The 12,431-nt window shown below is 41.4% G+C and overlaps 1 protein-coding gene across 4 annotated transcripts in view; it reads right to left on the reverse strand.

The window, feature by feature from the left end:
• The window catches only part of LOC121321775 (LIM domain-binding protein 3-like), a 31,976-nt gene that overhangs the window by 15,590 nt on the left and 3,955 nt on the right, over positions 1 to 12,431 (reverse strand). For all 4 annotated transcript variants that reach the window (XM_041260938.1, XM_041260939.1, XM_041260941.1 and 1 more), the window contains exons 2-3: positions 9,910 to 10,122; positions 2,127 to 2,278 (exon numbers count right to left, since the gene is read on the reverse strand). In XM_041260938.1, the coding sequence (XP_041116872.1) occupies positions 2,127 to 2,278; positions 9,910 to 10,005 (248 nt within the window). In that variant the 5' untranslated portion in view covers positions 10,006 to 10,122. The remainder of the gene's footprint in view (positions 1 to 2,126; positions 2,279 to 9,909; positions 10,123 to 12,431) is intronic.

Below are 12,431 nucleotides of genomic sequence, written 5' to 3' on the forward strand. Positions count from 1 at the left end.
GATTGCATGTGGACGTAATCTGATAAAACACAATTTCATATTTATTTATTTGTTTGCTTGTTTAAATTAGAGGTGCCAAATTTTTTTAAACCCCAGTTGCTGATCTTAAACAAGCATTGCAAATATTTACAGCACATACTCAGTGGAGATTTAAACTGCACAGCAGATCTGCAGATGAGCCAGCGAGAATACTGGCACACAAGGGCTGACTATTAAATTGTGTCTCCGGAGATCAGTCAATATTAGAGAAATTAAAATCGCCATGCTTCACATCTCCAAACGCAGTAACTGTCATTTTGAAAAATATCAATTTACTTGATGTATGCATTAGACATTTTAAATGCAACAAAATGTATTGCAGGTGCACCCACTACTCAAACCTTTCATCTGTGAGTGTACGCAGTGACAGGGCAGACAAGCAAAAACAAGGAAATGCTTTACAGATCTTTGAAAGCTGGATGCTGTTTCCTCCGATGCAGACTCGGACAGGCTGACTAGCTGCAGGGTTCATGTCTTATCTGAACACATGTCTCATTAAACAGTCCGGACTGGTAACTGAAGCTTCCTACTGGGCTTTCTGAACCAAGGAGACGATTTCCATTCAACTAGAACCCTAACCATCTCTCTCTATCTCTCTATCTCTCTATCTCTCTCTCTCTCTCTCTACCCAGGTGTGAGATAGCAGACCCTATAAACGCTCGGCATCACCTAACTAAATCCAACAGCTGGCTCTTGTAGGGTTTTATATCGGACATTGCCTCGGTTGCAATACAGAGAGGCTCGGACATTTTTCAAGGTCTGTACAGTTTAGCCTGTACAAACTGAAGAAAGAATTACTTGAAAACAACTAATACAATTACAAGTAGAGAAATGAACCCAAAAAGTAAATAAGAATTCCTAATGTAAAATAAAATTAGAATAATAATAATCACTAAAGTAATTAATGTGATTACTTAACAGAAAATGACAATAATGGATTACTGTAAGCTCTGTTTATTCTTAAAGTAATTTCTGCCAATATTAGGTTTTTAGTGGATCTGTGTTCTTGAGATCTTGGCTGGACTTATTCAAGTATTCAAGTTAGGAGCCATTACTTTGCTCTCTCAATGATTCTTGTAACTACCTTGAGTGTCTCTACTGCAGAGAGAGGTCCCCATTAGGCGCAGTGTAACAGTTTGTCAAACTTGAACTATGGGGGGGGGGGGAAGAGAACCCCTTCTCTGTCATCTTCCCCTCTCCCCCCAAGCCTCTCCTGTCACAAAGATAATGGAGCAGGATAAATATGAGACAACAAGTGCTTTACCTTTTCAATAGAGAATGCAGAAGAGTCTCTTAGAAGGAAAACACAAGGTATGGAAAAGCATATTAACAAAACAAAGTAAACATGGTTCCTCTCTCTTGGTCCCTCCCCTAGTCTCCCCCATCTCTCTCGGACTCTCCTTTTGCCTCTTTCCTAGCCTCTACCCCAGGGGGGAGGTTTATCTCCCCCTCCAAATAGCTCTCCTTTATCCCTGTACCCCCCCCCCCCCCCCCCCCCCCGGGTCAATGCTAAACCTGTCCCTCTGGCTGGGGTCCGAGTGTTTTGGATGCTCTTGTTGGCATGGTGCAGGAACGCCAAGCCTGTGAGGAATGACAGCCGTGTCCTCTGTGAAATTCCAAACGACAGCTATCCCATAGAGAGATACACTGGTAGCCTGGGACTACAGCCCTACAAGTGTGGGACATGCTGCCCTGGCTCCGATATACCCCCTAACCCAAGATGAGTGCGAAACCAGACGATAAACACCCCAAACTTTAGTTAATTAAGTTAGCGCTGCTTTCTTGAACTCTTTCCATGTATAGCTTACAAGACAGGTTACGCTTGAACAGACACCAGGATCACAATTCTTTGAGCCAGCGTTCCTGTAAATTGACACCAAATCCACCTGTGGCAGATTAATTTATGCTGCTGTCAATCAGATCTGTATCATGCAAGATGGGCTCGCGGGCCCCCCAACCCCACAAAGTCCCTGGCCCTTCAAAGCTATCTGATGAGAGGGTAACAATTCAAAAGCTACATGATGCAGAATGGCTCATCTCGCTGGAGTCCTTTCTAGTGTTTTCAGCATTTAGTTTATATTATTTACTTCTGCATGGTGAGGGCCAGGTTGTAGCTGGCGCACTTGATCTTGTTCTGGGCATCCAGGTGGGTCATGCCGTCTGTGCTGACCCCGTCAATCCCCACGATGATGTCACCCTGGGTCAGGTTGGCCATCGCCGCCTTGCTGCCGGGGGTGATCTGCAGAGGAGAGACGTGGGGGAGCATCATGAACAGGAGGCATGGATCAAATCAGCAGGTCAGGGGATCAGGGCAAACACCCCACCAATACTGAGCAGAACACAGTTTTAATGAACACAGAAATGACACCAGTCATTGACAGTGGGTTAAGTGAGACGATCGCCCCATACACAGATATTGTTGGGTGATCAGAGACCCCCACATATATAAAGCCTATAAGGGCGGAGAAAGGGGGAAGAGGGAAGGACATTTGTGAGAGAGCTGTTAGCAGGTTTAGTAACAGAGGGGTTTCAATGCCAAATATGGTGCCAGGTTTGTCAAGATCTAAAGAGCAGTCTGCACCACAAAGTGGCACAAATCAGGAATTCTACAGTATGTTTACAAATACCTGTATTGGCATGAGTGTACAATAGCCTCAGGAACACTATAAAGTATGGGGCTTTACAATACAGTGATAATATTCCCTATTCACAAAATGTTTTGTTTTGTTAAGGGCTTTTTATTTAATTATACATTTTTTTTTTAATATGCTATTTGATTAATTAAAGTTTACAGCTTGTGAAACCTGTTAGAAATGTATTCTCTCATTTTTCAAAGAGCTGTATATAAAAAAAAAAAAATCTTAAAAACTTAAAGTATCCTGAGTAGGGTCCAATGTTGCTAGCGTAATAAGAAGCAAGAAACAGAAATTAAGCCTCTTAACAGACTGATTTCCCATAAAAATGTGCAGATTGTACAATAAGAGATATTCTCTATGCTATATACTGCGTTACATTGCCCTTGACCCACAAACAGGGTGCTCAAAAATTCAGATGGCTGAGAGACTGAAAACGATTCACATTCCCAGAAATACCAACACAATTAAAAAAAGGCTCCTTGGCATATTTTTGGAATTCTGGAAGTTGAGAACTACTGAGATAGATGGAATTGCAGATCATCTTTCGGGGGGCAGGAGGGGAACCTTATAGCCACCTCGTTACGTATTAAAAATAAAATGCGTTATGTCACCCCCCACCCCCTGCATCTGATCCCTGCTCCCCTCACTCCCCTCGCCCTGCTCCCTGTCCGAACTCACACCTGCTCTCTTTAGTCAAACCCCAACCTCTTCCATGATCCTTTCACATTTTAGCGCAGGCTGTAAATCCCTGTTTTGTTTAATTTAGCCATTGCAGGCTTCTTCAGTTTCATCATCTGCTTTATATAGAGGATGCATCATGGTTCGAAATGCGAAGATAACCTAACATACAGTGTTGCCAGTAACATTTCAACCCGCTGTACTCAAACTGCATATGCTGTTTATTAAATTTGATTTACAATAAGTTTTGTAGCACAGTTGAAGCTGTCCTCTCATGTTAGAAGACTTTGCTGTCCCCCACACTTTTTGCTTACGCTAAGATATAAAGGGACACTGACAAATTGTGCATTCTACAGCCTGTTCAAAACAGATGCGTGCTGTGTTTGAGTCAAGCATTGCAGCTTAAAACGGTTTTAAATTATGTTCGGCCGCTATGAGGGCAGGTTGGAAAAGAAGTAAGAGGGAGGTGGGGATTTATTTGAGGTGGTGAATCACAGTGGCTCTAAACTACCCGCCAATTCATTCCAGTCCAGGACTTTGTTGCAATCAGATGCTGAATTACTTAAATCGATGCTTAGCTGGGTAAAGGCTGCATTGTAAAGCTCAGAGAGGTATTGGCTTAATCGGGGGAGAGCCTTAAAAAGCATAGCAAAGTGTCATAAAGGACAGCGAAAGCACATAATGTATACGTAAGCATTGTAAAGCACAAAGAGGTATGGTAAAGCATGTTTGAAAAACATGACATACCATGGGAAACTATGGAAAATGCATAGCATAACCATTGGATGCAAAGTAAAGAATACAAAATAAAAAAAAATCACAGGAGAGAATAATACAGTACCCATGCCTACAAATATTACACGCACAAATAATTATACTCGACCGATTCTGAATATTTGCAGACTATATCTACAACTGTTCAGATTGCACGGAAAGCCGCTGCGTATTCGTGAGTGTGTGTTTGCACGTGCATGTGTGTGTGCGTGTTTTTGCGTGTGTGAGCGTGTGTTTGCGTGTGCATGTGTTTGCATGTGTGTGTTTGTGCATGTGTGTGTGTGTGTTTGCGTATGTGTATTTGCGCGTGTGTGTGTTTGTTTGCGTGTGCATGTGTGTTGCATTCAGCTTCACTGGCACTGAACAGTACAGGCCCTAGTAATAAAGCTGTGACTTGAGTTAAATTAAATAAAGTTTGATCTTCATGAACATGACCTAAGCTTTGGTAATGAAAGTCAAGAAAATTTAAAAGAAACCAGTAACAGTTTTTAAAGCTTTGTGAATGCTTTTACCGTGGTTATACTATGTATTTATCATCGTTTATTAATGTGTGTTATTAATGCTATTAATATGCTTTACCATACCTCCCTAGCCTTCACAATGTTTCAAGTAAATGTAACATTTTTAACAGTTAGGTGCTTGTAATTTTATTGGTTTGCAATTATTACCATTATGTCGGCTGGCTCTGGCTGCAACCAGCCATAACTGAAAAAAACACCAACATCAGCCTATAACTCCCCTGCAGCTTGTAAACTTCCCCCATACCACTGCTATAGGTGTGGTCTGAGACAATGACTACAGCAGTACTGTATGCACATCACCTTGCATTCTGCTGCATTTTCAGAGTCAGATTCTCTCCTTCTCCCCCACTCATTCCCCTATCCTGCCTGCTCACTGATCTCCCTCTCCCTCTTCCCCTCTCCCTCTCATCCCTCTCTCTCCCTCATTCACCCTCTCATTCTCTCTCCCTCTCCTCCCTCTCTCTCTCTCTCTCTCCCCTCCCTTTCCCTCTCTCTCTCCCGCCCCTCCCTCTCTCTCTCTCCTCCCCCTCTCCCTCTATCTCTCCTGTTGGAATCTGTAGCCCTCACTATCTAATGCAGCTCACTGACCTTCATCTCTTTGCTAAAAACAGTTCTGCCTGTCAGCACCTGGAGTCGATTCCTTTCAATGCGCTCATCAGCAAGCAGCGGGGAGGAATTGCATGGTCTCGGAGATCCAGGTTAACCTCAGTGACATGTGTTATCTTAATGGAGTCTTTTTATAGCACGGTGCAGCAATTTGTGTCTCATTAAAAAAGTACAGTCCCAGATAACTGGTAGACTGAAGTGTCTTTTATAGATTGCTATTGTCACATCCACGATCCTCCTGAGTAGGGGGCATTTGAGCAAAGAGCTCGGGGGAGAGAGTTGTAATGAATCTCTGCCTAGTGGCTGGTGAGTAAATAATACTGACATCAGCATAAGACATGTCCCTCTCGACTACAGAATTTGCTCTTTAGTTGAGTGGTAAGGCGTTGATAACGATAACCGCGTTATCGCTGAATCACTCTAGCAATCATGTGAACGGTTTCTAGTGACACAGTGGCTGGAAATATAGTCCTAATAATAAAAGACCAGGTGAAAGCATTTAATTTTCTTCTTGCATATAAAGCTGCATTGATAAGTACTGATCTTATTTGTATAGAAGATCAGTTCTACACTATATCAAGGTTAATCTTATCTGTTAATACGTTTGTGACCCCAACCTAGGAAAAGTCATAAAATATTATTTGAGGGGGGGTTGTGTAACCTTTAAGATCAATGAAAACCAGTGTTTCCCAAGGAGGTTTAAAGATGTAAAAGAAACATATACAATGACCCTACGTTTGATCTGTTGCATTGCTATCCTTGTATTGACTTTTAAACAGTTCCAAATAATAAAACAAGCAACAATTGTGATCATGATAAGTGATGGGTTTCGGTATTTTATACACTGTGTTACACTGGCCATTGGAATGTGGAGCATAAATACACTTTAAATGACCTTTTAACAAGACCTGGTAAATATGCATGAATGTTAGCATATTCAAAGTGCCATGGGTTCTATGACACCTAATCACACTTTAGGTATTGTGTGTGTATATATAAATATAAAGGAGCTGACCTTTCAACTCTCTTAGCTCCACCTGATTCTATTCTACACCATAGAGCAGGTGGGGTCAAATGAGCTAAATCTACATTCAACAGAGTACACATTTAAACCATTTGCGAGAGCAGTCATCTACTGTTTAAATGGTCATGTATATTATCATTGCAAAAAGCAGACTTAATTTTTTCGCATGCATAGTTATATTTGAGGTCCTACTTACTTTTATGTTTATTTGAAATTCCAGTTTCAAGTGGCATGTTGGTTAACCTTTCAGTGACCCTAAAGTTCATAACTTTGAGGATCTGTTGTATGTCAATCCACCGACTTGCTGATCCATTCATTAAAATTACTACATAAAATAAAATAAAAACTGAAACGAGGTCCACGAAAAATCAGGTGTATGAATTGTAGGGCTGACGGTCCGTTACAATTTGAATAATTCAAATAAACCCCAATTATTCACTTTGTCCCTAATTGCTTCCCTGTTACTCCTCGAATTGATAATTAAAAAATAGAAATGACTCAATAGATCTATAATCCGCAATGCATCTGTAATGCATTTCCTTATCTGAAATGAAGTCATTTATATTATGAGGAGATTTTGTCTCTATATAAACCGTGGCACGTGCATGCGAATGTGCTTGTTTTTTGTCGTCTTTCTTTGCTTGTGACAGTTGCTGTGTAACATTTACCGTCTGATCGCTGCAATTGACATTGCCACTTCAAACAGAAGCAAGCAGCAGCTGGGGATGAAATAACACGCTGATGCACCCCAGCGTCTAGACCTTCCCCTGTCTCTGTGCCCTCTCCACAACCAACAACGCCGCTGTGGGACAAAGCAAGACACATAGAGCTAGATTTTCAAAGCATTTACTCAAGACTTCAGTTAACAACTATTTTTTGGATGGAGAAAAACACTCGTTTAGCCTAAAAGAAGGCTTTCCGAGCAAAAAATCCTGAACAAAAACATTCCTTAAAACGGGGCCCTGTGTTTTAAACTGCTGTAGGTGGATGGATTAAATAAAGCTTGATATGCATTTAACTGAAAAAAAAATAAATAAATCTTTGCGAAACGGTCCCATTCCTCTTAGTCACACACCACACACACTCCCTTTTTCAGGGCTGTGTCAGAGTATTTTTAGGAGCACTCCACTCAATAGGTTATAGCGAGCAGCCAAATCAGAGATGTGTCTTCGCCTGTCAGGACTTTGAGTGACAGACAGTCCCTGATGTGGTTTGTGGGCCAATCACCTGGGCTTTCATTCACTTCCAGGTAGCTAAATTTAGCAAGCTCTCGACATGCCCAGCTGCACGGGGTGGCGAGACCCTTAAAGTTCAACACGGCAAATTTGAACTGCAATTTAGCAGTTTTACAATGCTTTTTCTCCATGGTTTTACTGTGCATTTACCAAGCTTTCATTAGAACGCAGTAGTATATTTGTTTGGTCTATGCCATTGTACTTGAAAGAATCTTTACACTGCCAAATTAATAAGTACCCAAACAGTAACATTTGGTTGCTAGTGCCTATAAGTGGCTACAATAAATATTCTAAAAGCCTTTGGTCAGCACACACTTCCTGTTTGGTTTTAGATGGAACTCATATAAAATCTTTCAAATGATTTGTAAAATGTAAGAAAGAAAGAAACAAAGAAAGAAAGAAAGAAAGAAAGAAAGAAAGAAAGAAAGAAAGAAAGAAAGAAAGAAAGGAAGAAATCCAACACCTATAGGAGATCAGTAGTGCATAATAAATGATTGGTGCAGAATCAGGGCAGCCATCTTATTTACAGTGTAGTAACAGACGGACGAATGGACGGATGTAGTAACAGATGGACGAATGGACGGATGTAGTAACAGATGGACGAATGGAAGGATCTAGTAACAGATGGACTAATGGATGGATGTAGTAACAGATGGACGAATGGACGGATGTAGTAACAGATGGACAAATGACACAATCAGCACATAAGGATCCACATTTTTTGAATGAGGACCCTGATAAATAAAATCTCTGACAGGGGGCAGTGTTTGTGAATGACCATTCCACTACGAGGATACAAGGCCAAAACCTATTTTCATTCCCAGGTATTTTAATCTCGGCTGCACAATAGCATCTGACACATTTACTCCATTGTGTTTATTGATATTCTTGGATTGACTGCAGCTGCCCATTTCCATCTGGCCAGTCAAACAGCTCAATACAGTCCGTTACAGCACCACACTCCAGGAATTCCCTTCCTCTTGACGCAACAAATGTGCGTTCATGTCAAGTCCTTTCAAAAGGACCAGCGTCTCCACCTGCACTGTGCTGGCAATTAATATGATTCATACCACCACAAGACTGCCAAACAAAACCAGAAATACTTACCAAGAAAATTAAAGAAAAATCACTTTACCCTGCACCTTAAGAATAATGAGCATTAGTCTAAACACTCCCTTCTCAGCTCTTTAAAAATAAAGTCTCAACTACACAAACTGGGTTCTGCATCATGTACTGTACATGAAGCATTATTTAGTAGCTAGAAGTGATATACAAAATTTTAAAAATAGTTTATGGCCATTCGGAGGTAAAATCAATTTACTGCAAACTATATTATACTAGTATAAGACCACAGAAAGTTAACAGTCCTTTTTTGTAATTCTTATTTGATCGCCAGTTGAAGACAGGCAACAAGCTAAACTCGTCTGAGAAGAATAATTATTTTGATATCGCCTCCAACAAGGCACACAAAGGAACTTTCCCACAGTCCCATGAGTGACCTGCAGGCGGAGTGAGCAATCCAACACGGAAGCAGACTGCTCAGAACCTTGAGATTCGGGATTACAAACATCGCTTTCATTGCTTTAGCAGCATTCCAATGAACTGCAAACCCATAGCAGGAGAACTGATCTCTTGCTAGACACAGAAATATTTAATCAAAATCGAAACTAACAAATGAACACCACCAAAACAAGGCCTACTTGTAGATTTTTTTTCCTAAATAAATGTAATGACCACCTACAAACGAAATGTCAACGGTCTGCAGTTGTAATGGTCGGTGGAGGAATGTTAAAAGCAGGACAGTGTCAAAATACTCGTTACAGAACATTACCAGACAAAACTCAATGTGTAATAATAATAATAATGTATTGATTACAATATTTCTATGCATAGACCGACTACTCAAGCTGATGCAGGCTCCATTCCCAAAGCTTTAACTCGGAAGTTATTTAAAGAATGTTTTTTCGTCAAGAAGATCAAGTTGGACATTCCTGAAACTGTTCTGGACTATTAGCGGGTTCATAAATATCAAACTTGATTGTATTAAGACCGACTTTGAAAAAAACAACTCACGCATTCAGGGTTTGTTAATAGTGCGCTGTGCAGCGTCTTTGATGTGGAAGCATCACAAGACATTATGCAAACAGACTTATTTTACTGTGGTAAGTTTGCTCAGCAAGTTTGCACTGAAGTTTGTTCAGTAAGTTTGCACTGTTCCCTATGCTTTTGGTTATACTGTGCATTTACCATATGCTTTACCGTACCTCTCAGTGCTTTACAATGCTTACCTATGCTTTCACTGTGCTTGATTACACTTTGCTGTGCTTTTATTATGAGAAACTTTTCTAAGGGTATCTTTGTGAATGAATGAGTAAGTTCAGATCCGTTCCACTCACCCTGGAGATGGTGAGCGGCATGTTGAAGTCTTTTCCTCCTTGCAGTCGGAAGCCCCACGGGGCAGATCCGGAAAGGGTCACTTTGTAACTGCTCATATTGTTTCTCCCAAAAAAATTAATAAATCTTCCTATATGTGGTTTGTCTTTTTTTTTTTTTTCAATTTCTCCTCCCAAGTCTCGGAAATAAATGGGGGGGCAGGCACCAAGGAGCCACTGTTAAACAAACAAACAAACAAACAATAAATAAATAAATAAATAAACAATAATAATTTATATATTTATATTGCATTTGATTAAAACATTTTTTAGAAACACAAAAAAGAAAAGCCGAAAAGTTAAAAGCAGATTGAAAGAGAGTTCTTGCCTGTTCGGGTGGGTTGAAGTGAGAGCCTAAGAATAGCACCCTTCTGCTGTGGAACAGAAAGTGATAGCACTCCCATCTAGGGGACCCTTATAAGGTGTGTAATGGGACACCCAGAATGCAAAGCCTCCATGAATCACACAGCTAATATAGACTCTTCTAAGGCCAACAGATTCTTCTAGACACCCCCAGATGCACCCCCCCCCTCCCTCCAGGGTATCACACAGGCTAAGGAAACAACCAATTAACAGAAACCTTCATTATTTCAATGGGCGGGCTACTGGGAGGTACTGGGGTGCTGGGTTGGTAAAGGTAGGGCTTACCCCTGTTGCTTCGTGTTGTGGGGGTTTGTTCAGGGATACAGTAATAAAGAAACATTCATAAAAACACTGTAGCTTGTACAGGTTGACCAAATCAACCCCCTCCAAATCAAGCACCTGGTATTAGTTTAGAGGGTCTTAAATTGGGGAGAGCAGTGTTTGCCCAAGGTGAGGGGGTGCATGTGTTTAAGTGGAATTTCGCTGTTGTGTTGGGAGACACCCATTATACTTACAGGGAACATGCATTAAGCATTTACTTTCACTGCCGTACACTTTTTTTGTTCTTGTTTTCGATTTGCCCTCTCCTCAGTTTTCAGTTGAGGGTCCCTATTAAATGTCATGATTGGGCATGGAGGAAGATATACACAGGGGGCTGTCACCCTGCTAGCGCTCTTTTGGGCAATAAGGGCAGTATATGGGGCTGTCACCCTGTATCGGCCCCATGAGGGCGGTTCTGACATCTATAGGGGGCTATCACCTGCAAGGTCCCTAAGAGGGGCAATTGGAACATTTATAGGGTGCTGTCATCCCACTTCAGGCCTATAGGGGCAGTGTTGGCATCTACATGAGATTGTCCCCCTGGTTGATGCCTATAGGGACAATGCTGGCATCCATATGGGGCTGTCTCCTCGCTTGGAACCCTATAGGGGCAGTGCTCAGTACATGTCAACTTTCTATGGCTAAACACACTAGCATTCCCTTGTCGGCTTTCCAGTATCAGCACTTAAAACTTTTAAATACACACACACACACACACACACACACACACACACACACACACACACACACACACACAGGCTTTTTACATAGAAATTATAGCACAGAAAAACAATTAAAAATCTTAAGCACTTAAGTATTTTATCTCTGAACCAGTGAATGAAATTAAACAGAAGGGCTTGTGCTCTAAAGACAGCCAGCTCTGAGTACAGGCTGCCCTGATAACAGCGCACATGACTGCCATCCAGAGAAGTCTCATCAGAGCTTGAACGCAGTTGATGCAAATGCCAGCATTCTCAAACCTGAAAATCTGACCTTTCCAATGGAAACTCATTTTCAGACTGAACATTGAGTTTGGAAATTTACAGCTACTGCATTCATGCAAGACAATTCCAGATGGAATGCTACAGTTAGTAGAGCTGAGTATTTAAAGTGGGGTTCAAAACTCACGCTAGCCCTGTACCTCCCAACCTCTTATTAGAATTTGCAGCATATGTAAGTCATTGAGAACAGGACCATATGAAGTGTAGCTCAAATGTGATTGGTTGTAGGTTTAATGCATGTGAGTGGAATCATGGTGTATTGTGATTGATCGCCACAATGCTATGCTAATCTCTGATTGGCTGAACGGACTGTTAAAAGTCAATATACTGAGTGGTGGGTGGAGGCTAGTTTGGCTTGTCATATACTGACTAACTCAGTAAGAGTAGAGTAATGTGGATTTAGACACTTTGGGACAGATTTGCAAAGCTGTTACTCAGGTGAAGTAATACGTGTGTGTGTGTGTGTGTGTGTGTGTGTGTGTGTGTGTGTGTGTGTGTGTGTGTGTGTGTGTGTGTGTGTGTGTGTGTGTGTGTGTGTGTGTGTGTGTGAGTGTGTGTGTGTGTGTGTGTGTGTGTGTGTGTGTTGTGTGTGTGTGTGTGTGTGTGTGTGTGTGTGTGTGTGTGTGTGTGTGTGTGTGTGTGTGTGTGTGTGTGTGTGTGTGTGTGTGTGTGTGTGTGTGTGTGTGTGTGTGTGTGTGTGTGTGTGTGTGTGTGTGTGTGTGTGTTAGTGTGTGTGTGTGTGTGTGTGTGTGTGTGTGTGTGTGTGTGTGTGTGTGTGTGTGTGTGTGTGTGTGTGTGTGT

This window comes from Polyodon spathula, chromosome 10 (genome assembly GCF_017654505.1).
Source record: "Polyodon spathula isolate WHYD16114869_AA chromosome 10, ASM1765450v1, whole genome shotgun sequence".
Lineage (NCBI taxonomy): Eukaryota > Metazoa > Chordata > Actinopteri > Acipenseriformes > Polyodontidae > Polyodon > Polyodon spathula.